The sequence below is a fragment of the Haemaphysalis longicornis genome, unplaced genomic scaffold (assembly GCF_048455015.1).
Source record: "Haemaphysalis longicornis isolate Haplotype H1 unplaced genomic scaffold, Haemaphysalis longicornis Haplotype H1 scaffold_2, whole genome shotgun sequence".
Lineage (NCBI taxonomy): Eukaryota > Metazoa > Arthropoda > Arachnida > Ixodida > Ixodidae > Haemaphysalis > Haemaphysalis longicornis.
In genome coordinates this window covers 222,246,109-222,271,566 of record NW_027526295.1, presented here as the reverse complement: position 1 = coordinate 222,271,566, position 25,458 = coordinate 222,246,109, and the positions used below count along the sequence as shown (strand labels likewise).

General features: G+C 50.0%; 2 protein-coding genes across 2 annotated transcripts; both read left to right on the top strand.

Annotated features, from left to right (window-relative positions):
• The first annotated feature begins 4,247 nt into the window (after positions 1 to 4,247).
• Positions 4,248 to 17,659, top strand: LOC144169973 (uncharacterized). Its single transcript, XM_077699451.1, has 2 exons — positions 4,248 to 4,514; positions 17,483 to 17,659. Exons 1-2 carry the CDS (start codon positions 4,248 to 4,250, stop codon positions 17,657 to 17,659), a joined length of 444 nt encoding a protein of 147 aa, XP_077555577.1.
• Positions 17,660 to 18,445: 786 nt separating this feature from the next.
• Positions 18,446 to 22,457, top strand: LOC144169972 (serine/threonine-protein phosphatase 2A regulatory subunit B'' subunit gamma-like). Its single transcript, XM_077699450.1, has one exon. It carries the CDS (start codon positions 18,591 to 18,593, stop codon positions 19,935 to 19,937), a length of 1,347 nt encoding a protein of 448 aa, XP_077555576.1. The 5' UTR covers positions 18,446 to 18,590; the 3' UTR covers positions 19,938 to 22,457.
• The last annotated feature ends 3,001 nt before the right edge of the window (positions 22,458 to 25,458 follow it).

The following is a 25,458-nucleotide window of genomic DNA, read 5'->3' as shown; positions in this document are numbered from 1 at the left end:
ACCACGGTGACCCCTAATTATCACAAGCGGGCCACTGCTTAAATAACAACTCACGCAATAAAAAAACAAACACAACCTATGATATTAACCCACATAACTGCAGTCGGAGCATAAAGTGCGTGACAATAAATAAGAAATTCTTCTGAAAAGCCATCATCCCAGTCCTCATATTTTTTCATGTCATTTGTGTCGACCAATTATGTCCATCAAGCAGCACAATAAGGACACACTCATCAAGCAATCATGAACTGGTTCATATCAGGCAATTTCGCGCAAAATAAATTTTGATGGGAAGTTGGAATAGCGAAAATGTCGATGCTAATACTTTATTTACAATCCGCTAAGAATGTTGTGCTCAATTAAGAAAAATCCGTAATTTTTTCGTTGTTGTCGAGCGGGAAAGGCAAAACTAACGCAAAATGAGCTGCAGCGTTTATTATTCCTTTCGTTACCCACAGTCCACTATACCTACAGTATATTGAAGCAATTGGATGTCCCGCAGAACAAATTTCGAGCGCTCCGCGCGTAAAGAAGCAGCGTTTCCTGGCCCGACTGGGCGCGCGGCCGTACGTGCGGCCAGCCGCCGCTTTCAGTTGTTGTTGACTACAGCGCCGCCGCTATTTTCTGCGCGAAACGAGCACCTCTCCGGGCGGCCGGTCGGGCCACTCTAAAACTTCTAGTACACTCTAAAAGCGGTGAGGTCAAACCGGGAGGCTGTCATTTGCGCCGTTCGGGATGAAAGCGCGGGAATTTGAAACAAACGATTTTCAGGCCGTTTAATGTAATTAACTATCGCGCACTGAAGTATTTGACGTGCTGTTTCAGGTTTGCCAGACCATTAAGCATCGATGAAAGCAATAAAAGTGTAGCATAAAATTTTCGTGTCAGTGCTCCTTTAAAGCAAAACAAGTTTATTGGAGCGAACTTGTGCTCGCCTAACAACTCAAAGAGTACACAGGTGGTGATGCAGCAGGCAACAAACTGTCGTGCGCAGGCGAGTTTCGGCGAATCGAATACTGCGCTGTCTGCTCTGCGGGCATTTATCTCCCGGCGCGAGTGTTTCTCAAACCGTCGAATTACATCCAGAACACTGTAGATCAAAGAAGATTATTTTAGGCTGGTGACGTTAGTTCAAACCAGTCTCCCTATCAAAGGAAATAACACGTACGGCATAAAAAATAAAGATTGGAACACGCACTTCACTTGGCCCACGGATAACACAGATAACACAGCCCGGCGCAGCCAGTCGGCAAAAACAAAACATAACTAAACAAACCCAATGCATGGTTCGCAGCAATATCAGCAATATCGCAGCAATATAACAATATCAACTCCTCAACGGTGTCGAAAACAAATACCTCCAAACCGAAAACAAGTACCACCCACTACCTTACACAGAAACGCCGAATGAAGGCCTCGACAAACCGTTGCAACTGTATAAAATCCAGGCTGTAATTGCCGAAAACAAGCGAACAGCGCTCCAGGGCCCGACCACATCCCCTAAAATTATTAGCCAACCTTGACGAGAAGGCTCTGGAGCCTTTGTTGAATTATTGTCACGACTTTTGGACTAAAGGCAAAATCCCGCAGCGGTGGAAAACAGCAGAGATAAGATTTATTCCCAAGCCAGGCAAATATTCGCACATTGATAATTTACGGCCAATATCCCCCCCATCGCATGTGGCAAAGGTGATGGGAAGGGTTGTACTCAACCGTATGCAGCAGTACCTGGACGAAACGAACGCGACATAGACTGTCCGCCACTCTCCTACCGCTCTTCTCTTCCCCCTTCTCTCTTCCTATCCTTTGAAACCCCAATCCCCTTCCCTGGACTGGGTTGTATGAGGGTGAACTCCATGTTGAGTTCATCAATATCCCCAGATCTTTTCTCTTCCCTCCTTTGTTAATAAATCACCACCACCCCAGTACCTGGATACAACCCACCAAATGCCAGACACCATATTTGGATTTCGAAGGCATCTCGGAACTCAGGACGTGCGGATTCAGCTAAGAGGAGAAATCCTCGCCCACGTCACTCGACACTCCCCGCGAGCAATACTAGCGCTCGGCCTCAAAGGGACTTTTAATAATGTGTCCCACGAGGCAGTTCTACGAAACAGTAGCAACACAGAATGCGGGAAAAAAAACATACGACTACATTGGAGGCTTTCTTTCAGACCGCACACTCACGCTCAAAATCAGGGATATCACCTCAGATATCCCATCACCCTCGGAAGTAGAGGTACACCCCAAGGCTCAGTCCTCTGCCCGCTCCTATTTAACATCGCGCTTCTGGGTCTACCGGCAAGGCAGGAGAGTATTCCAAATTTAAACCACGCGCTCTACGCAGACGATATAACCATTTGGACTGGCACTGAATCACTCGGGAGACTTGAAGATTGCCTGCCACAAGCAGCTGACGCTGCAAAGCAGTACCCAAAGGAAAGCAGACTGGAGTGTACCCCACAGAAGTTAGAATTTTTTATGGTCCGGCGTCGTCACACTAAAAATGACAAGGACAGCATAGAAATCAATTTAAAGCGACACAATTATTAGCTGCCGCTCACGCAGGGTACTTGGGATTTTTGTACAAGCTGATGTAAAATGCGACATAATGCTCCAGCGCCTCGCCATAACGACCGAACAAGTTGCGCATATATGATTCTCAGAGTTAAAAATAGACACCGGGGCATTAAAGAAGTTCATACCCTCCGTCTTGTCCAAGCCTTTGTTCTATCGAGGCTGACATACGCAGCGCCCTACATGACTCCAACCAAGACAGATACAAAAAAACTCCTTATCCGTAAAGCCACAAAGCAAGCCCTTGGGATGCATGAGTGCGTCAACCGACAGGCTCTTTCGCATGGGTCTGCACAGCACGGTGGACGAGCTTATAGAGGGCCACCCCTCCAGCCAGAGAGCAAGGCTTTCAATGACTAAAACCGGTCAAAAAGTGTTGAACCGAATCAAATGGAGCTCCCCAGACGTCAAGCTGAACAAGCAGCTTCCTGAGCGGTGGCGACATAATATCTTATCCAACCCATTGCAAAGAACCTGCACCCGGTTCACCACTCCATTCGGCGAGAAGAGCTAAAGTCTTAAACAGGAAATACGGCACCCTCCCGGAAACTATCTCCCAAGATACAGCCGCAATCCGTGGCAGAAAAGCAAAGACAGTGGTAGTCACCACAAAGACAGAGCTCCTTGCCAGTGCCATCTTAATAACCGCATCGACCAAAGAAGCAGTCGAGCTAGCTGTGGTGCTGGCCCTCACGCAGAAAGAAGTCGTGGCGGTCGTAACGGACCCCCAGGAAGCGTGCAGGAGCTTCAGGTTGGGTTGGGTGGCACTGGCAACGCACCGCATGCTCTCAACCAAATTCCCCGACAGAAAAGTAAGGGTTGTGTGGACGCCTGCACATGCCTCCATGGAGGGCAATGAATTTGCCCATCCGAAAGGCCCGAGAACTTGCCGACCAGGCCTCGGAGGATGTGGAGAAACCTATACCTGTAGTAACATACCACGAAATAGCACAACATTACAAGCCTGATCGACGGACCTTCCCGCTACCTCACCCTTCCGGCATCAATTAGGCTACACCGGATATCCCCCACCCAGTATCCAGCAGAATACAAATACTTCCAACAACAGGGTAAACTGAGACATATTATCCTAGAATGTAGAAAAAACAAGCATCCACTACCCCTTCCCCGCATCCGAAATCCTCAAGAGCAGTGGGAGACACTGCTGTCACCGAGAGGGCAGCCGGTGCTAGGGAAGCTCATCGATTCTCATGAAGATGGAACCGCTCCTGTGACACCATACTCTGACAATGACAATACTTTGACAATAAACGATTCTCTCTCTCTCTCTCTCTCTCTCTCTCTCTCTCTCTGAGTTGTGCATGGTGGGCGTGGAGGCGATTGGCCATATCGGGGCGATAGAAGCGTGCCACGAAGAGACCTGTGGGTGCGCACGCGGTCGCAGCGAGGGCGCGTGTGTGGGCCCACGAGCCGGCGCGCGCATGAAGCGCTCCACGGACCGCCACCCGCCAGAGCAGGCGAAGAAAGGCCCCGACGCGCCCCATGCCGCCTTTAAAGCGGGAGCGCCGGCGGCGCAGGCCGACGCGGGCAAGGCGTCTTCCAGCGGCAAGGGCTCCAAGAAGGAGCCGAAGGAGTCCGCGAAGAAAGCCAGCGGCAGCAGCGGCAGCAGCAAGCCGGCGGCACTGGCCGTGCAGCTACCGGTCGGCATGCTGGTCTCCGAGGACGTGATCGACGAGTTCAAGCAGGCGTTCGCGTTGTTCGACAAGGACGGCGACGGCGTGATCACCACCAAGGAGCTGGGCACCGTGATGCGCGCCCTGGGCCAGAACCCGACCGAGGCCGAGCTCAAGGACATGATCGCTGAGGTGGACATCGACAACAACGGCACCATCGACTTCCCGGAGTTCCTCGCCATGATGACCAAGAAGGTGCGCACCACGGACACCGAAGAGGAGATCCGCGAAGCCTTCAAGGTGAGTCTTCGGCCTCCGCGTAGAGAGCATGAGGAGGGTGGTCCTCGCCGGTGCGTGGCTGCTTTTGACGGCATGACGTGGATGCTCAGGGTCTCCCGCGCTGCGTACCTGGAGGTCCACCTCCGGATTTTCTGCTCCGGCGTGTAACCGGCATTCTATATTCGTGCGTCTTGACTCCTTTGGCCGAACTTAACTACGGCCGAAATTCGCATCTATTTGCCTCAACATCCTGAACGCAGTGTGCCCGCGGGCAGCATATTGTTGACCTAAGGATTGGCGCCACGACTCCTGCAGCTATAACGCCCAGTTTTTTTTTTTTCCCGGTTGCAATCCAGGGCTGGCAGTTGACGCCGCCAGGGAATGCGTTGCTGGGCGAGTCGAAAAGACAAAACATGTCACATGTCTGCTCGCGTGCGCGACCCCACATCAGACAACGCCCATGGCATTCCTCGCGTATAGTCTGCCAGTTCATTGAGATGGTCGCTATCGAATTCTCCTTTCCTGTCTGGTTCTTAGAAAATCCTTGCACCACAAAACACGCTTTTTATGCGTGCTTCATGAGCCAAGGAGGCGCTTGGAAAATCTTCAAGACCTTCAAGAACTAAAAGATAAATAGGTCGGACCAGTTTGCGTTCCTTTGCTGTGCCATGCCTGCATCCGTTGTAAAAGATTTCGGCAGTTCACTGGTGTATTACGAAATAATGTTAAAGCGTTATCAATTGTACAGCCAGTGTGTGAATAATTGCTGGGGATTTGCTGAAAATTGCTGAAAATTTTCACTAAAGTGTCCTAATTGGTGCATTACGAACGTAGTGTGCTCTAGACAACGTAATCGGCTGCTAACATATGGGGTCAGGTATCTCGTGGAAGTTGATGCTATATTAGGTATGGGAGACAGCCTGCTGTATAGCTACCCCTTTTCACCTGTGAGAGGAACATATCACACTGTGGACGGCAATAAAATTTTGATATTGTTTATCACCAATGTCTTTCTTGCACAAATACTTCTATGAAATAAAACTGATGTATTTCGCAGACCTCATTGATTTTTATGTGACTTGTGAATTCCATTCAACCGCACCATCAGGCACCATCAGGCAGCATCTCTTTGGTGATCCGGTCAACCATCCCCCCGCCCCGAACCTTCATAGTGAACAAATGTAGCGCAGCAGAAACACAAGGGACGGAAAGAATACACACGGACGAGCGCTTTCAATTAACGCAGCGCTTTAATTACACGTTTCTTCGAGATCCAGGATCAATCATAGCATGCGCAACACCTTTTGTGCCCTCGGACAGAGAGTGGGGCTGTGTTTAGTCAACTCCTGTTTCATGCCTGTCGTGACATCGGCTTATATGGCGCTAGTGGAAGTTTTGCAATCGGAAGCCTATCAATTAAAGGCCAACCGCACTCAAATTTCGCCCTAACCAAATTTATTTTTGATGTGTAGAACGTACCACCAAATAGCTGGGACACGAGTGGTAGTCCCGTGAAACGCAGTCAAAAGCGCTTAAAAAAGCTCCGCCGCTCTACGCGTACCCTTCGTTCTCAAACCCCTCCGCAGAGGCACCGCACGCCTCACGAACAGGCCCAACTTTCGCAAGGATCCCACCCACGCGCCTTACCACTCATTGGCCCCTAACCTGGACGACTGGGCACAGGCCATAGAACAGGGGGTTTGAGGCCGCACCTAATCCATAGTCCTTACAGACGCCACGCCGGCGGCCGATCCCCACCTCCTCCACATGTGGTATGCCCGTCTGAGCCTTTTTAAAAGATGAAGCGCCAGCGCCACAATCCCCTCCTCAGGAAACGTATAGCCCGCCTGAACCAACAGATGCAAACGTACTCCAGCGAGCTTCACAACCAAAACGGGCGGGACTTTTGCACCCGCGTGCAAGGTACCCTCCACACTCGCAAGACCTGGCACCTCCTCGGTTCCCTCCTGGACAACCACTCCACTCAACGTCAATCAACGAGCCGCATCCATCAACTCATCCGCAACCATTCGCAACCCTCTCGCGAGCTTCTCCGCACCATCAGGCAGCATCTCTTTGGTGATCCGGTCAACCATTCCCCCGCCCTGAACCTTCAATACACCGGACCCCCCCCCCCCCCCCCCACCCACCCCAACGCCAACATGGACCCCCCCCTTCATCATGACCGAACTCCACGCCACCCTTGCCCGCCTCACCCGCAACTCCACCCCGGGCAGAGACCACATTACCTATCGAACTGTCCGCAACCTTCCGGGCGACACCCTTGAAGACCTCCTCACTTAATACAATAACCACTGGGAAGCCGGCACGTACCCCTCACAGTTGCGCCACTCAGACATCACCCTTATCCCCAAGCCCAACAACCCGTCTCCGCCACAACACTCTGGCCCATCGCCCTCACCTCCTGCCTCGGCAAGATCTTTGAACACCTAGTTCACCAGTGCCTCACCACCTACCTCGAAGACCGTAACCTGTACCCACTCACCATGTTCGGTTTCCGCCAACACCTCTCCACCCAAGACGTCCTCATACAAATCAAAGAACAGTTCCACGACCACCTCAGCCGTGACACCCCCAAAACACTCCTCACCCTGGATGCCAAAAGGGCCTTCGACAACGTTACGCACCAAGCCATCCTCGATAACCTTAAAGGCACATTCCCACTGGCGATGCGCCTCGTCGCGCGACGAAAAGCGACGTCGCAAAGCGACGAGCCGGCCGTCGCTTTTCGGAGTTTTGCGACGGCGGAGCAGATCGCTCCCGGTCCGAATTCCCTCGTCGCGCGACGGCCCCGCAAAACCGGTAAGCCAATCATGGCCACGGAGTAGGCTGACGTAGCCGGAAACGAAACGTTTCTTTACATCCGGTATGCAAACGCTGTGGGCGGGCGGGCGAGCGCCGCCACCGCCGCTGGCTCGCTCGGCCAGGCGCTTGGCCGGCTTGGCCCGCTATCGCTGTACCCGCCCGGGTCGGGCCGGCAAGCAACTTCCCGTGTGCATCGGTTCTTTGGTCAGTGGCTTCAGCGTACGCGTGCACTAATCAACGAATAGCGTGGAACTCATCAGTGTGGAGAAGCGTGTATGGATTGTAAATAGAGCTAGGTGGACAGCGAGACGGTAGGTTGACTTGCAGCCTCTTCGTCTATCGGCGACTGGTAAACACGCGTAGAGTTCGGAGGCGTCAGAACGTTGCGCCTGTGAAAAGAAGCGACATTTGTGGGCCGTGATGCGGGTGTTGTGGCGTGAAAGCAAGCGTGTGCATTTCTTCGTGCAATAATATGTTGAAAAGAGCCTTCGTGAGTTTGTTATTTTCTGCTCCTCCCGCAACCCGCAAATGCTTTCGGCATTGCTCCAGGTTAGTAGCATGTGTTTTAGTTTGATTTCTACCTGTTTTTGTCGCGTATTCTTTGACTTCGAATGGTTGACGCACCAACGAGGTCGTATGTACAAGTCGGGAAGCAGCTGCGCTGAACGCAGTCGCATCATCGCTCATCGCAAGTGCGAACACCACCTCAAGGCCTCATCGCGCGACTCGCGCCGTCGCGCGACGAGACAAATCGCCAGTGGGAATGTGCCTTAAAGGAGCCATGAAGAGAAAACAAAAGTTTGTTTTATTCGAAAGATTAGGTGTTTCATAGTACCCCAAGCGCTTTCCCGGAAGCAAATGATGCTTTATTCACTGAGAAATAAGGCAATTTAAGCCAAAATTTTAAATCTCCCGCTAAAATTGCACATTTGGTGACGTGAGCAATGGTGTCACACGGGCCGGTCCATGAAACAGATACTTAGTATGTCGACTCCATATAGCACCCACACGCGGGAGTCGACCGAGACGGCGGCCATTTTAAAAATGCTAGTAAAACCTAGTGCACCCGCAGCCCTAGTCATGGAATCGCCTGATCCGGAGAACAAAACTCTCGCCGAGGAGCGCCGGCTTGCATTTAACAACCTCACACCACTTGAACGCTCAACGCTTCTAAGTGCACGAGCGGCAAGAGTTGTGGGATACGCGGTGGACGGGAAAGCGACCATTCCGCGATAGCCACAACAGACGAACGCCCTGCCGTCGGCACCGCTGCCTCGTCAGCGCCGTCGCCACGGACGAATACAGACTGGTACGTATGTGCCGTACTTTTATTACGGTTAATAATAGTTCAACTTCAGTAGCAGTATCGCTTATGCCAGTTGGCCGGTGTCGTGTATGGAAAGCCGTTCGCGCGAGCTCTCTGCTTCGACCAGAAAGATACGAGCGTCAATGCGCGGTGTTTACGGCATTTTTCCTCCAAGGTCAGAGCGCCTCGAACCCGAAAATTCGTCTGCGCGACGGCGAGATGTCGAGCTCGGCCAGGCGGTTGTTTCGTACGCATTGGCGCACACGCTTGCGTGTTCGTTCGGAACTTCATCGTTCGGAACTTCAACCGTTTACTCCACCGTTCTTTGTCATAAAAAGAATGTGCAGTATGTTTCACGGGCATTTAGCTCGCTATGCAAACTGTAAGCCCTGCCTAACATGCGTTTGCTTTTGCCGGCCTCCGCCAATCGCAGAGCTTAGCCCATGTGACGGCATAGGTTCTGTTGCGGGAAATGAGCTGGTGGGTCGCATGACCATTCCCGTTTTTCCTAATTATGTAGCTTATTTGAGCGAAGTTTGCGTTATAAGTGGTGTCGTTATGGTTCTAACGAGGCAATCTTTCGAATGAACCAAACTTGTGTTTTCTCTTCATGGCTCACCGGTTGCGGCCACCGCACCTACCAATTCGTCTCGGCGTTCTTGCGGGATCGCACTGCCACCCTCCGGCTCGGCCCTCTCCGATCCCCTATCTTTTACACACCTGCCAAAGGCACACCGCAAGGCTCCGTAATTCCCCCCTTACTCTTTAATATCGCCCTCCTCCAGGTCCCCAGCCTCCTCAATGACGACATCCCCGGCATCCTCCCTACGCTTTGTGCCGATGGCCTCACTATATGGACTACCAGCGGCTCCAGCGGCGCGCAACAAGACGCCCTCCAGCAAGCCATCGACACCAACGTCACCCAACGTGTCTAGATCCTTTCAGATATAAAACTCCGCCGCGGCGCGTGACGCCTTTCCGTTGACGCCGCGTGGCGGCGCGCGCGACAGGACCAGCGTATTTTCCATAAGCAGCCGGGAAAGGAGGAAAATACTCTCAAACCAGTTCTCTCGGCGGCCGACCAGTGTTGCCTGTGCGCGCTGGGCTGCTAACATCGCTCGGCGCGGTATGCTCCGCTGCGTATACAGGGGGTATTTCGCACCGCGTGCTTAGTTTCTGCGGGACTTTCAACTGTTTTAGCCAATGCTGTGATGTCGTTCAAGGCGCAAACGTCACTTGGTCAGCACTGCGCGGTGGTGGGTTATTGAACAACCAGACAAAGCGAGAAACAGTCGCTGACAGCACGCATGTGCACGACACTGCATGGAGAAAATGCAGTGCGGTTGCGGCGTGTTTTTGCTGCATCGCTTCCCAACACACACCGAGTTGAGATATTGGTGGATGCCGCTGATAAATCGCAACAACTTTGTACCAACGACCAAATCCAGGGTTTGTTGGGTGCACTTGGACGGCAAGCAGACGGACCAAAATCCATTTATCACACGCGAAGCTGCGACAGGGAACGGAACCCCCCAAAATGTTAAAAGCAACTTTATCGTTTACCATACAGCATTGATTGATTGGTTGATTGATTAATTGATTCATTATGGTGTTTAACGCCCCGACGCTTCATGGGTGATGAGGCACGCCGTAGTGGAGGGCTCCGGGTTAATTTTGACCACCTGGGGATCTTTCACGAGCGCCGATACAATACAACATTACAATAACTTCTGGTTCCTTGTAGTCAATTTAAAATACCATATACTGTTTGGTCATTGCAGCCGATTGGCATTAAACAATACCCTTTTCATCTAATCTAACCTTTAAAATCACGGCGTTTTGTTTACTTTTTTTCAGGCCAACGCATTACACTGCCAAACGATATGAAAGGATAACTTTCTCCATCGCACACTGTTGGTCGATAGCAGGATAAGCAGGCAGCCCAATGTGGAAACGAAGCTCGAGATACGCGTGAACGCTGCATTTGGAAAATGCCTGAACCTGATCACAACGCGGGCAACGGGAAAGCTTCAAGTCCTTTTGCGTTGTCACGGAATCTAATTACAATTACAAAACAGTTACTGCTGGTCGCGTAAAGCATTTGTGGTGCAAGCAGCGGTTTCACAAAGGTGGGCTCCGAGCGACAGGCCACATGCGCTGCGCAGAGTTAGGTCAATCATAATCACGATCATGATCAACCAGATTAACTCGCCCGAACGTCGACCCTTCTGCTCAACCTTCGAATAGTAATTTGACCGGTTGTGCGGTCGTGCTGTTTTTCCGCCCAGGTAATTTCGTTTCGTCAGTAACCGTCATAAGTATAGTTAACAAAGATTATATTACATTGCAATGTCAACAGCGTAGCAATCGCCTCGTCGAAAGTCCATCGCCAGCACGGATCACCGTGACCCACATATGCTGTGCGCGCTTCGCATTCGACGTCCGCGCTTTCGTAAACATGACTAATCGGTGAACATAACGAGCACGGTGGCATTGAAAACACGTATTTATTCCCCGATATCGATTTCTATGTCAGTCGGTGCCATACCGGTACGTTTGCATCGCGGAACTGCGGAGCACCACCGGCACCACCACCACACTGCTACTGCTGCTCGCAACAGCCGGGATCGGCATTTTCCGCTCTGGCAGCAAATGAAGACCTAAAATCCGTCCGCAGATGATGAAAACAAAACAGAACAGACACACACACAAGCACTGCAACCGCTAACTTAACGCCAAACCACTACGGTTCACTTGGTAATACACGGGTACCGAGCAGACGCACGGAAAGAACGGGGCACTTAACAGCCCAGCGCGGAAGTTTCGGCGGTCGCTTCATAGACGGCGCTAGCGTCCGGTCAGAAAAAGCAAATGGCGGCGCCCACCTCTAGCAAGGAAAATGGTGTTTTTCCTTGCTAGAGGTGGGCGCCGCCATTTGCTTTTTCTGACCGGACCGCTAGCGCCGTCTATGAAGCGACCGCCGAAACCTCCGCGCTGGGCTGTTAAGTGCTCCGTTCTTTCCGTGCGTCTGCTTGGTACCCGTGCATTACCGAGCGAACCGTAGTGGTTTGGCGTTAAGTTAGCGGTTGCAGTGCTTGTGTGTGTGTGTGTGTTCTGTTTTGTTTTCATCATCTGCGTACGGATTTTAGGTCCTAATGTGCTGCCAGAGTGGAAAATGCCGACTCCGTCTGTTGCAAGCAGTAGTAGCAGTGTGGTAGTGGTGCCGCTGGTGCTCCGCAGTTCCGCGATGCAAACGTTCCGGTATGGCACCGACTGACATTGAAATCGATATCGGGGAGTAAATACGTGTTTTCAATGCCACTGTGCTTGTTATGTTCACCGATTAGTCATGTTTACGGAAGCGCGGACGTCGAATGCGGAGCGCGCACAGCATATGTGGGTCACGGTGATCCGTGCTGGCGATGGACTTTCGACGAGGCGATTGCTACGCTGTTGACATTGCAATGCAATATAATCTTTCTTAACTAGACTTATGAAGGTTACTGACAAAACGAAATTACCTGGGCGGAAAAATAACACGACCGCACAACCAGTCAACTTACTATTCGAAGGTTGAGCAGAAGGGTCAAAGTTCGGGCGACTTAATATTGGTTGACCATGATTGACCTAACTCTGCGCAGCGCATGTGGCTTTTCGCTCGGAGCCCACCTTTGTAAAACCGCTGCTTGCACCACATATGCTGTACGCGAGCAGCAGTAACTGTTTTGTAATTGTAATACTTTAGATGCCGTGCCAACGCAAAAGGAGTAGAAGCTTTTCCTTTGACCGCGTTGTGAACAGGCTGAGCTATTTTCCAAATGCAGCGTTCACGCGTATCTCCAGCTGCGTTTCCACATTGGGCTGCCTGCTTATCCTGCTATCGACCAGCAGTGTGCGGTGGAGAAAGTTATCTTTTCATATCGTTTGGCAGTGTAATGCGTTGGCCTGAAAAAAAAGTAAACAAAACGCCGTGATTTTAAAGGTTACTATAAATGAAAAGGGGATTGTTTAATGCCAATCGGCTGTAATGACAAACAATATATGGTATTTTAAATTGACTACAAGGAACCAGAAGTTATTGTAATGTTGTATTGTATCGGCGCTCGTGAAAGATCCCCAGGTAGTCAAAATTAATCCGGAGCCCACCACTGCGGCGCGCCTCATCACCCATGAAGCGTTGGGGCGTTAAACACCATAATGAATCAATTAATCAATCAACCAATCAATCAATGCTGTATTGTAAAAGATAAAGTTGCTTCTAACATTTAAGGGGGTTCCGTTCCCTGTCGCAGCATTGCGTGCAATGAATGGATTTTGCTCCGTCTGCATGCCGTCCAAGTACACCCAACAAACCCTGGAGTTGGTCGTTGGTACAAAGTCGTTGCGATTTATCAACGGCATCCACCGATATCTCAACTCGGTGTGCGTTGGGAAGCGATGCAGCAAAAACACGCCGCGACCGCAGTGCATTTTCTCCAGGCAGTGTCGCGCACATGCGTGCTGTTGGCGACTGTTTCTCACTTTCTCTGGTTGTTCAATAACCCACCACCGCGCAGTGCTGGCCAAGCGACGTTTGCGCCTTGAACGGCATCGCAGCATTGGCTAAAACAGTTGAAAGTTCCGCAAAAACTAAGCAAACGGTGCGAAATACTCCCGAACTACGCAGCGGAGCACACCGCGCCGGGCGATTTTAACAGCCCAACGCGCACAGGCAACGCTGGTCGGCCGCCAAGAGAACTGGTTTGAGAGTATTTTCCCCCTTTCCCGGCTGCTTATGGAAAATGGTGTATATACAGGAACTTTAGATCAGCGTAAGGTCCTTAGATCAGCCCGGTCCGCTGGCTTCGGAACGCAGCCGTCGCGTGAAACCGCATGTTGGAGTGAGTTTGTGCGTGGGTAGCATTTTTGTTCGCATTCGCACTGCGCTCCCGAAATGCCCGTATGTAGTTTGTTATTGATTGATTGATTGATTAATAAATCAATCACAAGCCACAGGGTTTAACGCACCGACGCAACGCAGGCGATGAGGCGCGCCGTAGTGGAGGGCTCCGGAATAATTTTTTCGCTTTTCGCCCCCATCAGAAAGCGGCAGCAGAGGCCGGGAATCGAACCCGTGGGCTTTGTGAGCTAGCTTGCCGCGTTGCTTTGCTATTTGTTGAAGTAGTGGCCACAATTTAGCGTGATCTTCGAACAAAAAGAAGAATCTACCCAAGGACCCATTACGCCTTCACGAATGGCACAGCGCTTTTCGGATATGTATTTTGGTGCGTCTTTGATCACGTTGAGCACTGATAGAACATTTGTACGTTTACTATGCAAACCACATATTCATGGACGTGCGCCCGTCATTGTTATGGGGATGCATTTCCAGAGATGACAGCAATCGCATGAAACTCGCCTGCTTTGACTGCATGTGAAACGAGCAAGCGTGCCTATAGTTTCTATAAAATAGTACCTACAATAGAGTTCGCGCCCTCTAGTACTGTTCTTTTCATTTAACATGTGGGAGAATTCCTCTAGAAGTTTAGAGGCTTTACTATTGGGCATGTGAAGACCGCCGTAAAATGCTACTGGCAGTAAGTACACAAATCGAAAAAAAAATGCTTCTTTGCGAGTATAGTTACGAAGGATTTGGTTAGCAAACGAAATACGAGCAGCGCAGATGTCCTATAACCTGTTCCACGTAGGAACATAAGAATGCAGATGAGGTTATATTCTAATTTAATATGAAAGTTACCTGACAGAGAACGTTCCCGACATAGCCGCTCTCACGTCAAAACAGTCCACCAGAAAACTATCAAACGCGTGTGTTGTTTTTGTCATATGCCTGCCGTCTCCCCCGCCTTCGCTGGCGTTGTGTGCCCAGCACGCTGAATTTACTTCAGTACTAAACTTTTCGCGTACCAGGCACCCAAATCTAAGCCCGAACCTGCCCCACGAGATGAAATCCCGAAATTCAGACTCAACCGTTTCGAAAACATCCGTTCGCGTTACATTCTGTAAACGGCGGAATGCTGCATTGCGAACCAGCGCAGACATACATTTATGCCTTATGAAAAGTGAATTCCCAAAAATTTAATATATGCAATTTCGGCTCAAGTTGGCGTTTCAAATTTTCAGATAGTTCTCGCGGGTATCTAACTTCAGTTATCGATGCTTTGCTCATATTAGCGGAATTTTAGTTCAGAGAACCCTTAATAACCTCCCGAGATTGCCTACCATACTTGTGGCTTTGCATGAAACTTCTAAACATTCTATGCACTGTGCTATCAATTATGTACATAGCGCGCAGAACGAACAGGGACAGCCATACAGCGGTCAGGCGGGCTCGTCGGCACCGAGCAACTGCGTAGCACTGCACCGTAGCACTGCGTACCCAGAACACAGCGTCAGTACAGATATCTGCATACGTCAAGCACGTAAAAATGTACGTTTTGAACCTGCCTCCCCAGCTTAAAACCAGAAATTATGACACAATCAACTCGAAAAGAACCCATGTGCGTCCCGGTTACTGCGGAGTGCTGCATAACGAAGCGCCCGCGGAGCCGACCGATCGGGCCGACCTAGAGTTCCTGTATATAGCTCCCGCAGGGAGCTATATACTCTCTGCGGGAGCTATATACAGGACCTCTAGGCCGACCGTGGCAGCAGCGCCACCACGCGGGCGTAAACGAACAGGGGTCACGTTCACGCGCCGCTTTCAGGCGGAGTTTTACAACTGGAACAGATCTAGCAACGTTGACCGTCAACTACATAAACCCCAGAGGCCTAAAAATCGAACCAAGCAAGTCAGCCCTCCTCGTTCTCCGAGCCCGCACCCGCGGCCGCCCTCCACAACCCATCCCGGGGCCACAAGTGACCATCCACGGCACTCGCATTACCCAAGTCGGCCTGCTTGGGGAATGCCAAGCACCCTTCGGGTACCCGGCGTTCCTTTTCACTACGACGGCTCCGGCGCCATTCTTCTCCCACAGCTCCACAAAACAATCACCCAACATACGCACGTCATTCGGCGCATCCGCAGCTCCACCTACGGCGTCAAAGAATCCACCACCTGCAAACTCGTTCAAGCCCTCCTCATCAGTCGCCTCACATACAGCTGCCCTTCCGTCAACCTCAAGATACAAGACGCTAACGAGCTGGACGCTCTGATCCGCAAGACCTACAAAGCAGCCTTAGGCCTCCCTACCTACACCTTCAACACACGCCTCCTCCAGCTTGGCCTCCACAACACCCTCACAGAAATCTTGGAAGCCCAACGCACTTCCCACCTGCACCGACTCTCCCTCACACCGGCCGGTCGAAGGGTACTTCAGGTCATCAGACGCACGGCCCCCTACACCCCACACGCGTACCAACGTATTCCCCTCTCCATTCGCCAACGCATCCACGTCCCTCCCGTCCCCAAGCATATGCAACCCTTCTACAACCAAGGCCGCTGCAACGCCCGCGTCCGATTCCTCGAAAGACGCTACGGCATGGATCCGAACACCCGTTATACCGACATCGCCCAGTCTTCCACCCGCCACAGCACCACCATTGCAGTCCTCACCAACGAGGGCCGCCTCCGCACCGCGGCCTCCTACCGCCACATCCCCACAGTCACCGCCGAGTCCCTCGACATCGCCCACGCTGCCCTGACCCACTGCCACCAACCCTACCTGACCATAATCACCGACTCGCAGCAAGCCTGTCGCCTTTACCAAGCCGGCCTCGCCCCGCCAGCAGCCATTCACCTCTTTCAACGCCTCCCTGAAGACATTGACCTCTCTGTCGTCTGGACCCCGGACACCCCGGCCTGGCAGGAAATGAGGCAGCCCACACCGCAGCCCGCGCACTCATTACACGGGCACTTCCCTCGCCTCGCCTAACCAAGCAACTGCCCCGCCCCCGACCCAGGAGCTCTGACACCTCTTGACCCCACGTACAACTCCATCCTCTCCTACTACACAAACTCCCGACGGCGATAGCCCCCCCCCCCCCCCTTCCTTTACCGCCAAACAAGCCTACATCATCCGCCGACTACAGACCGAAACCTACTTTAACCACATCATCCTATCCCACATTTCCCCTTCTCTTTTCCCACCCGACTGCCCACATTGTCCCATCCCTCCTACCACCTAGTCTTCTCCTGCCCCCAACACCTACACCCCCACCCCTCCTCTTCCCCTGACCAGTGGGAGTCCGAGCTGACCAGCTCCACACCGCACCGCCAGGCCGCCCTGGTGCAGCGCGCCCTGGAGGCAGCCCGAGCAAGAGGCCTCCTGGACTTAGGAGGCTAACCACTCCCTTCTACACCTTCCTTTCGGCTAAATAAACTTTGTACCACCACCACGCCGCAGACCACGCTGCACCTGGCGGTGTATCCATGATGCCATGACGCCATAGCCATGACGCGCCTGGTACTCTCCGGCCGTCCGGGGCTTCTTCCCCTGGCCAGCCACGCAGCTGGAGAATCGGTCGAGCTCTGCTGCGAGCGCTTCACCCATTTGCTGCCTCATGTGCGCGTAGAGCTTGCGCGAAGGCTTGCTCCCGAGCTGCCGGCAATCTGGCTGTTCGCTGGACGGCTGCAACGTCACTTCAATGGCCACTCTGTCCTCGATTTCGTTTTCAAAATCACCAATTATTGCTGACCGCTTGCGGCGCCCACGCGCGTACTTCAGCTGTTGTATTTTGCGTATTGCTTTCTTTTTTTTTGCGTAGGTTTTCGACAGAGATGGGAAATAGTGTTTTCAAGAAGTCGAAATTTTGACTGCAGTTGGCCTTAACCCAGTACATCACGATTAAGCCTTGGTTTATATGAATCATGACATGGACATGCATGGTGTCTTAACACGCAAATTTTCTTTTTGCGTAGGTTTTCGACAGAGATGGGAACGGGTTCATCACTGCGGCGGAGCTTCGGCACGTGATGACCACTCTGGGAGAAAAACTGACAAACGAAGAAGTCGACGCAATGATACGAGAAGCCGACGTCGATGGTGACGGCCAAATTAACTACGACGAATTCGTAGCACTTATGACCTCTAAGTAGACGTCGAAATCACCGTGCTCTCTCGCTGCTTCGTCGTTTTTTTTTTTTTGTCACCGTCACAAGAACAGTTTTTGCTAGGACAATCTCATTGAAGCCTTTGCGGCAACCTACTGTCTCACGATTTAATGTTTTAGCAGCGAAATTGCAACCGCGACATTTATCTAGTGAGAATTTCATCATGAAACTAAATTTCTCTTTGCTTCCAGATTGGACAGTATATCCAGGCCATATTTGAGTGTCTCCATTGGCATAGAGCGGAGGGCTTACTGAGCATTTAAAAATATTTTACTGGTATATCCACAAAGGAACGCGTGGCAGATATTATTCTGTTCGCGCCAGTCAACTAATGGCTGGTGATTTCAATGACCCTCATTGCGACGGGGATACCCTAAAGCAACATGAAGGGGCAAGCTAGTGGGTGAATCTCTCTCTCTCTCTCTCTCTCTCTCTCTCTCTCTCTCTCTCTCTCTCTCTCTCTCTCTCTCTCTCTCTCTCTCTCTCTCTCTCTCTCTCTCTCTCTCTCTCTCCTTCAGTGGCTTTAGAGATTCCCACACGCATCCCCATCTAATTACCTTGGTACGTGGTTAGAAAGTAACGATTTGGCTGAGCCTATTGCTCGTTTAGCAGTTGGGCTGACAATTATTACGGCGATTTGATTTCATTCACCACATGAACCTGAAAGCCGAAGCAGGGAGCGCTCTCGTAGATTTGAGCAACTTTGAAAACCCCGCGTCAAATCAGCTGGCTTGCGTTTTGGATTGGCTTCTGATCAGCTTGACTTGTCAGTATCATCATCAGCTACTTTGGCGCGGCGTTTCTGCTGTCTGCGGTTTCTAGCCCTGTTCTCTGTTTCTAGTCGCGGTGCCTTTCAAGCTATCTAAAGCATGTAACTCGCATTAATCTGCTTCAGTGCACGTTACAAGACAAAGCGATGGAGCAGGCCGAGCCAGCACATAAAGCAGAAGTGAAGCCAACGTTGGTAGAGGCCTTGCGCAGGGTCAGCCTGGCTCCAGCTTCTTCAGCAGCTGCCGTTGGCGGATGCAAGAGCGAAGACGAGCTGTTCTCGGAGCTGTACATGTACTGGACGACGAAGCACTCGGCTACAGAGACCATACTTCCTCGTTTCCACTACAAGCTACCCTCTGACGACAATGCGCTGGCGCAGAAACTGAGAGAAGAGTCCCGTGCGCGATTTTTAGAGCGCCGAAATGCCGAACTCCTCGACCACGACGAGCTGAAGACTCTCATGAACGAGCTCGACAACGTGTCTTCCCCTCCTCTCCGCGAAAAAGCGATGCTTAACTACGCCGATTTCATGAAAGTTTCAGAACGGTGCGGCGAAAAGTGCCGGTCGTTCTTTACGGCCAAGGTATTCGCCAAACTGTTGCAGAAAGACCCCTACGGCCGAATATGCGTGCAGGACTTTTTCAACTACGTCATGAAGAAGGTCTGGATGCAGCAGTCTCGCGTTAGCCTTTCATTTTACGACGTTTCCGGCCAGGGCTATCTGAGAGAGCTTGACTTGGAAGCGTACATAAAGGACCTTATTCCTAGCCTTCCCCAAATCAACGGCATCGAGCAATCGTTCCACTCCTTCTACGTGTGCACAGCGCTCCGGAAATTCTGCTTTTTCCTGGATCCGCTGAGGACTGGGAAGATCAAGATTCAGGACATCCTGTGCTGCCCGTTCCTTGATGACCTCATGGAGCTGCGCAGCGACAAACTCAGCAGCACAGAACTGGACACAAATTGGTTCTCAGCGACTTCGGCTCTCAAGGTGTACGGCGACTACCTTCATCTCGACAGGACTCGCAATGGCATGCTAAGCAAAGCGGAGCTTGCGCGCTACGGCAAAGGAACGCTCACGGATGCGTTCATCGACAGGGTGTTTCAGGAGTGCCAGACATTTGATGGAGACATTGACTACAAGACGTACCTCGATCTTGTCCTTGCACTGGAAAATCGCAGGGAGCCACAGGCGCTGCAGTTCTTTTTCCGCATCCTGGACATCAACAGCCGTGGCTACCTCGATGTCTTTTCGTTGAACTATTTCTTCCGAGACATACAGGAACGGATGAGGGTGCATGGCCAGGAACCGGTGAAATTCGAAGACGTGAAAGATGAAATTTTCGACATGGTGAAGCCTGAGGACCCTTGCAAGATCACCCTGAAAGACCTCATACGTTGTGGCAAAGGCAACACCGTGGTCAGCATTCTCATTGATGTGAACGAGTTCTGGGCGTACGACAACCGAGAATCGATCAACGCAAGTGTCTGATGACAGCCTTGTGCTCTCGTTTTTGTGCATACCCACTGGAACTGACCAGTCTTTGTGCCGGTTCAGACAGCTTGAGAACAACTTGTTGTCTCTTTTGCAGTATGTGTTAGTTGTATCCAAATGACATGTTCCAAGTGGTTATTGCTGCAGTGTCGACACAAGGACATTTGACGTAGCAGGATTCTAGTGCTCTAATTTTTTATTGCTGAAGTACAGCTCTGTTAACAGATAAAGTAATGAGGTGAGTATCAACGTGTTTAATGAAAGAGGCGTCAATCTCAAGTTGTGTGCGTGAATTCCGCCATGCAGTCCATTTTGCCAGAGCTAGGGCATGTGGATGTGTAGATGTATGAGGGTCTTTTCATTAATAAGCAGTATGTAGCTGTGACGAAAAGTTGGGTGAAGAGGGTTTAGTTAACTTGAAATTCCTCTATAAGGCTTTTTACCTTGCCCATCCTTTCCCTTCACAACATGTTTGATTGCAGATCCTGGTAGCTGACTTAAGCATTTATGTGGTTGAAGAGATTGCAAAAATAGCTGCAGGAACAGAAAGTGTCTGACAGATATGCGTAGCACCAAAATTTGGGCATTTTAAGAACTTGTAACATAAGGAAAGTGCACCTCAAGGTATATATTTTAAAAAGGTCTGGTAAAGTTAAACATAGATGGTGATTAAATTGTACAGCACAAAGCTCAGGTTTCTAAAAAAAAAACTTGGCTTATGAGTGTATTTTTTGTCGTAAAGCAGTACTTGTCACAGCTCGGGTGTTTTGAAGACTGAGCTGCATTTCTTTTCTACATATTGCATCCCCTTGACTTTGTGCCATAAGTGTAGTGCCAGTGATGTCCAAGCAAAGTTGTAGGCAGAGCTGCATGAGCCAAGTTTGCTTCATACACAATAAACACTACCAAGCTATTGGTAAGCTAAATTAAAGCTTTCTGAGTGCTAGAATAATAAGTGCTCTCCCCATGTTTTAGGGTCATACTGCCTTCAGTGAACTAAAGAAACATTTTAGATGCCCCTACGACTTCATTATGACCTTACTGGAGTGACAGGACTAATACTATGTAGTTGACTCCCATTGTTCCGATTGTTGTGGGGCTGGAAGATTTGGTCAAATCCAGTAGCAAGGCGAGCAAATTCAAATTGCTTTTGTTGCTTGAAGAAGCTTGATTTTTTGCTTCTTTCTCTTAGAGCATGCCATGAAGGGGACCAATAAGCAAACACTGCTGCACCATTGCGCTGAAACAAGTTTTTCTCAAAAAGTTCGGTTGTGCAGTGGCCTCAAAAATCAAATTACTTTATGTAAAAGTGAGATGCTGAATTTCTTAAGTTCTCATTACAATTGTTTTTAGTGTTGTTTTGCATGGTTCGTACACAATGAAACATGCTTGACCAGTCAGTCATTGAAGGTCAGATATAACCAGCGTGGTATAGTGCTCATCGTGTCTCAGTCACGTGACACTCCTTGTAGATTATAAAGTGATATGAAGCAATACTTGAAATGGTGGAGTGAAACTGCAACAGGGGAGAGAGGGTTTTCTCCGAGTGGAAGGAAGTAAGATCAGGAGGAGGACACATCCTTGTCCACAACTTGCGTCAAGTTGTGGAGTGTTGCACTCGTGATGTGAGCAGTTAGATTGTACGAAGGAAAATTTGACATCCACCTCAATGCAGCTGTACGGCTACAAAGGGAAGCTGTACAGCTTCCCATTGTAGCCGTATGGCTACATTGAGGTGGATGTCAAACTTTCCCTCGCAGAAACTTACTCCACCATGGGGATTTCCCCTGAATCTGGTTGATTAGGTTAGATTGTGCATGTATATGAGCTAGATGTGCTATGTAATTTGGCCTTCATTATGCTATTGCAGCAAATCCAGTGCCCCATATGTCTGCATTCCAAATCACCGGGATGCATTTGGGCATACAAAGTGCTCATCCTTGTGTAACTGTGAGAAATGCCTTGTAGTTCAATGTCAACTGGCCTCAGCGGAAGACCGCTATAATGGCATCGTTTCCAGTGTAAGGTTAGTTCAGCCACATAAAAGAGAAGATTGTTCAGTTTATTTATACAGCTCAACACGGCCCATCCAATGAAACTGTCATTGCAGCGAGCACTACCGAATGTCTTGCAGAGCTGAACGTCTTCTACCGACAGGGGTACTCAAAAATAGGGGCAGCAGAAACTGCCAGTACCATGCGAACTCAAGCTCATTACATGCACTTGAGGGGGTGGAGGTGCTGGACTCAGTGACTTTTTCCAGTTCTTTGGATGAAAGAGCTGAATGCTCTGCTTTTATTACACTCGCAGGCGTCAATATTTTCCAAGACTTATACCATTGTTCCTATGATTGCGACTTCACCACTTCTGCTTACTACATCGTACTTTTGTAGGGCAATGCAGGCTTATTTTGGGGGAAGTTCCGTAGCCCCCATGCCTCTTTGCTGGTGCAAGCTTGCTGTTTCCTGTACATTCCTTTACTGCCTTACTATGTATTCAATGAAGCTTCTACCAGAACTGAAGTGGGGTAGCATATACTACACCAACTGCGCCCCATTTAGAAAATAAAGGAAAATGTGAGAGCTCAAAATTAAATGCTCATAGTGATTACCATGGAGTTGTGTGAAAGCCTTGTTCACCACTTCTGTTCTATTTCTTGCCTTCTTTTGGCCTTTATGTGGGACATTTCTTTTGCCAAGCTGTTAAAATCTCTCTCTCTCTCTCTCTCTCTCTCTCTCTCTCTCTCTCTCTCTCTCTCTCACACACACACACACACACACACACACACAGCAGAAAGCATTGCTCCTTGTCAACAACCACGAAAAAACAATCGTACTGCGACGCCTCATGGATGCACATGAATAAACATACGCATGCAAGGACAAGCCTAGAGATGAGCGTGAGCAGCTCCCATGATTGTTGATGGAGCGAGGACCTTGACCTACAGACGACGCGTTGATGGTATTATAATGTAGGTTAAGTCTCCTGCCACGCGCGTGGCACGAGCTGCGCCCCCCTGGTAACGGCTGCTGCCACGCAGAAGTGACGTCAAGCTAAAGTAATCACGTGACTTCCCGTGACGTCACAAAACAAACGTCATATTTACGTTATTTGATCATGCCGCTTTTTTGTGCACGACGACGACGGCAGCCGGGTGTTCACGTCTTGTGTCCCGATGTTCTCCGCCCGTGGTTCGAATGGCAGGCCTGACGCATCGTTACGTCCTTATCTCCCTGTACAGCGGCTGCCTCAGGGCGCTTTTTTCTTGTTGGGAGGTGTGCTTGTAATTATTTAGATTGGGTATTTTTTGTGAACTTGCTGTTGCACGTCTTGGTAAGCCTAACGCATTGTTTTCTGCACGCTGCTTCGCCCCGCTTTTTACATGCTCCTAGAACTGTAGTATTGTTTAATATTTTGTAAGCTTCACGTTGTTTTGCAGTTCGCGTGTTATCGGCTTTACGCGCCTGCATTTGTTGTCTACTTGTGCCTCGCTTCTCCCATGCCAAGCCTTGTGTTCTAATTCTGGAGTGGTGGCTCAATTATAAAACGTGGGGATCACTATTTTCCATCGCGTCGCGCCGTGGCTAACGAGGTAGCTGTCTTTGATGACATGCCAACGCGAGCGACGTAGTGAGCGTGTGCACGAATGGAGTGTCGTCAGGTAGCGCACGGCATCATCGAACGCAATCCGACCTCGCATGTAGCTTCTGCAATTTTTCCCCTGGGGCAGTAGTACTATCGCCGAGAAATGTATCCTGACTATTCCGCAGAAACGATCTGTGCACGCGGTGCTGCAGAATCCGTGCAGGGAGCGCAGCTTCACTTCCGTGGGTGCAGCCCAACTGCCCGTCCAAAGATATCTACTCAAGATACCACTGAAACCATTGGCTGACTGGCTGGCTTCTTGTGCAAGGAGGCTCAAGCTCCAACTGTGCGAGCATGGGAGAAGTGCAGCCGATAAGATCGCCGTGTGAGCCAAGTTTGGAACTTCTGCTAATAGTCCTTTAAAATTATGGTGTGCATAAGGTTAACAAGTGACAGTTCAGTTATTGTTCATATATGCTCAGATTTGTTGCTTAGAGTACCATTGTGCTTTCATTTTAGAAAGTGAAATGATAAGCAAGGCTTAAAATTACTGCTTGGCTTTTATTTCCCTTTCCTTCGCTCCAGTACCTTTCGCCTCCTCTAACCTGGTTAGGCAACAAAACTGCCTCCTGCATCTGCTTTGAGTATGTATTTTGATAGGCTCGTTCCTTCTTTACTCTTGTGTTTGGCTTGGTTGGAACTGAACATAACCAGCCACAATACTTTAATTCACTCTCAGCAGGATGGGCTAATGAGGATGAGAGCTTATCTCGGAGGCTTGCAGTCTATGCACAAATTCCAAGTGGCCCATCCCAAGCACTCTGCGGAGTTCAACTTGACACTAATGCTTGTATTCGCAACTGGTGAAGCGTGCTTAAGCGTCTACTGTCCAAGCCTTTGGGGTAGTGAACAGGAAGAGTTTCCAATTGTGAGGGGACGTTTCACATTCTATTGCTTTTTAACTCCGCACTGTGTAAACTGTTTTGGAAAATTGCTCAAGTGAATTTACTTAGTGGTAAGGGGCATTATAAAATGTCCCATATTTCTTCACAATGATGCAAGTCTCGTCAGAAGCCAGCTGCTAGAAAACACATTCGCGGGGTGTGTGTTATGTGCCCATTAGCTGTTTATTTTTCTTCCACAAAACGGGCACTTAAACAATCCTTTAAGCCAACAGGGTTAAAAAATGGTTCATCAAGTACAACTTCAGGGTAATGGTTGGTGTCAAGCGTGACATTACCCACTCCTGAGAGTACTTCTTAATACCTTGTGCAAGAACTGGAGCCAAGGCCACATGCGTGGATGTGAATGTCTGTCGGTGTTTGTGAAAGTTGCAGTACAGCTGGAAGGTGTATGGATCATGGGTGGCTTTAACAATAAAATGACTGCTGAACGTACTTTTGCTCTGGTATCAATGAGCAGCATGTGAGCATTGATAAGTGCTTCACTGTTGACATTTTCGTCACACAACAGCAGGCCATGTTACGGCCCCCTGGCAAATATTCATGAAAAACACTGGACCAAAAAGCTGCCAACACATGGAAACCATGTTGATCACGGCACCTTTCCTAGTACTTCAGTACCATTTATCAGCGCTGCGTTTTTTCCCCCCAACTAGTAAACTATCCCAGCGTTGCACCTTAAGCCAGAAATCAAACACTTGCTTGTCAATGACAAGTGATCTGCCAAACTTCCGTGTCTATGCAAAAAGTGAGTAGCTCTACTTTCTGTGCACTGTTTGTGGTGTGAAGCTCCATTTCTAAACAAAATGCCAGGGTTCTTCTGGAAGATGCACAGCATTAAAACATCGACAAAAAAGGAATAAGCAAGCAATACTCTCTTGCACTACACTAGAGTCCTGCGGGAAAGCCAAACCAGCAAGTGATCTTTTTCTACGAAGCGCTGCAGACGAGCCAAGAAAAAGATTCCTTTT

Excerpts from the sequence above, each read along its gene's own strand:
- LOC144169973 (XM_077699451.1), top strand. The coding sequence starts at position 4,248 with ATGCTGGTCTCCGAGGACGTGATCGACGAGTTCAAGCAGGCGTTCGCG. Across the intron at positions 4,515-17,482 it reads AGATCCGCGAAGCCTTCAAG|GTTTTCGACAGAGATGGGAA; the intron begins GTGAGTCTTCGG and ends CTTTTTGCGTAG.
- LOC144169972 (XM_077699450.1), top strand. The coding sequence starts at position 18,591 with ATGGAGCAGGCCGAGCCAGCACATAAAGCAGAAGTGAAGCCAACGTTG.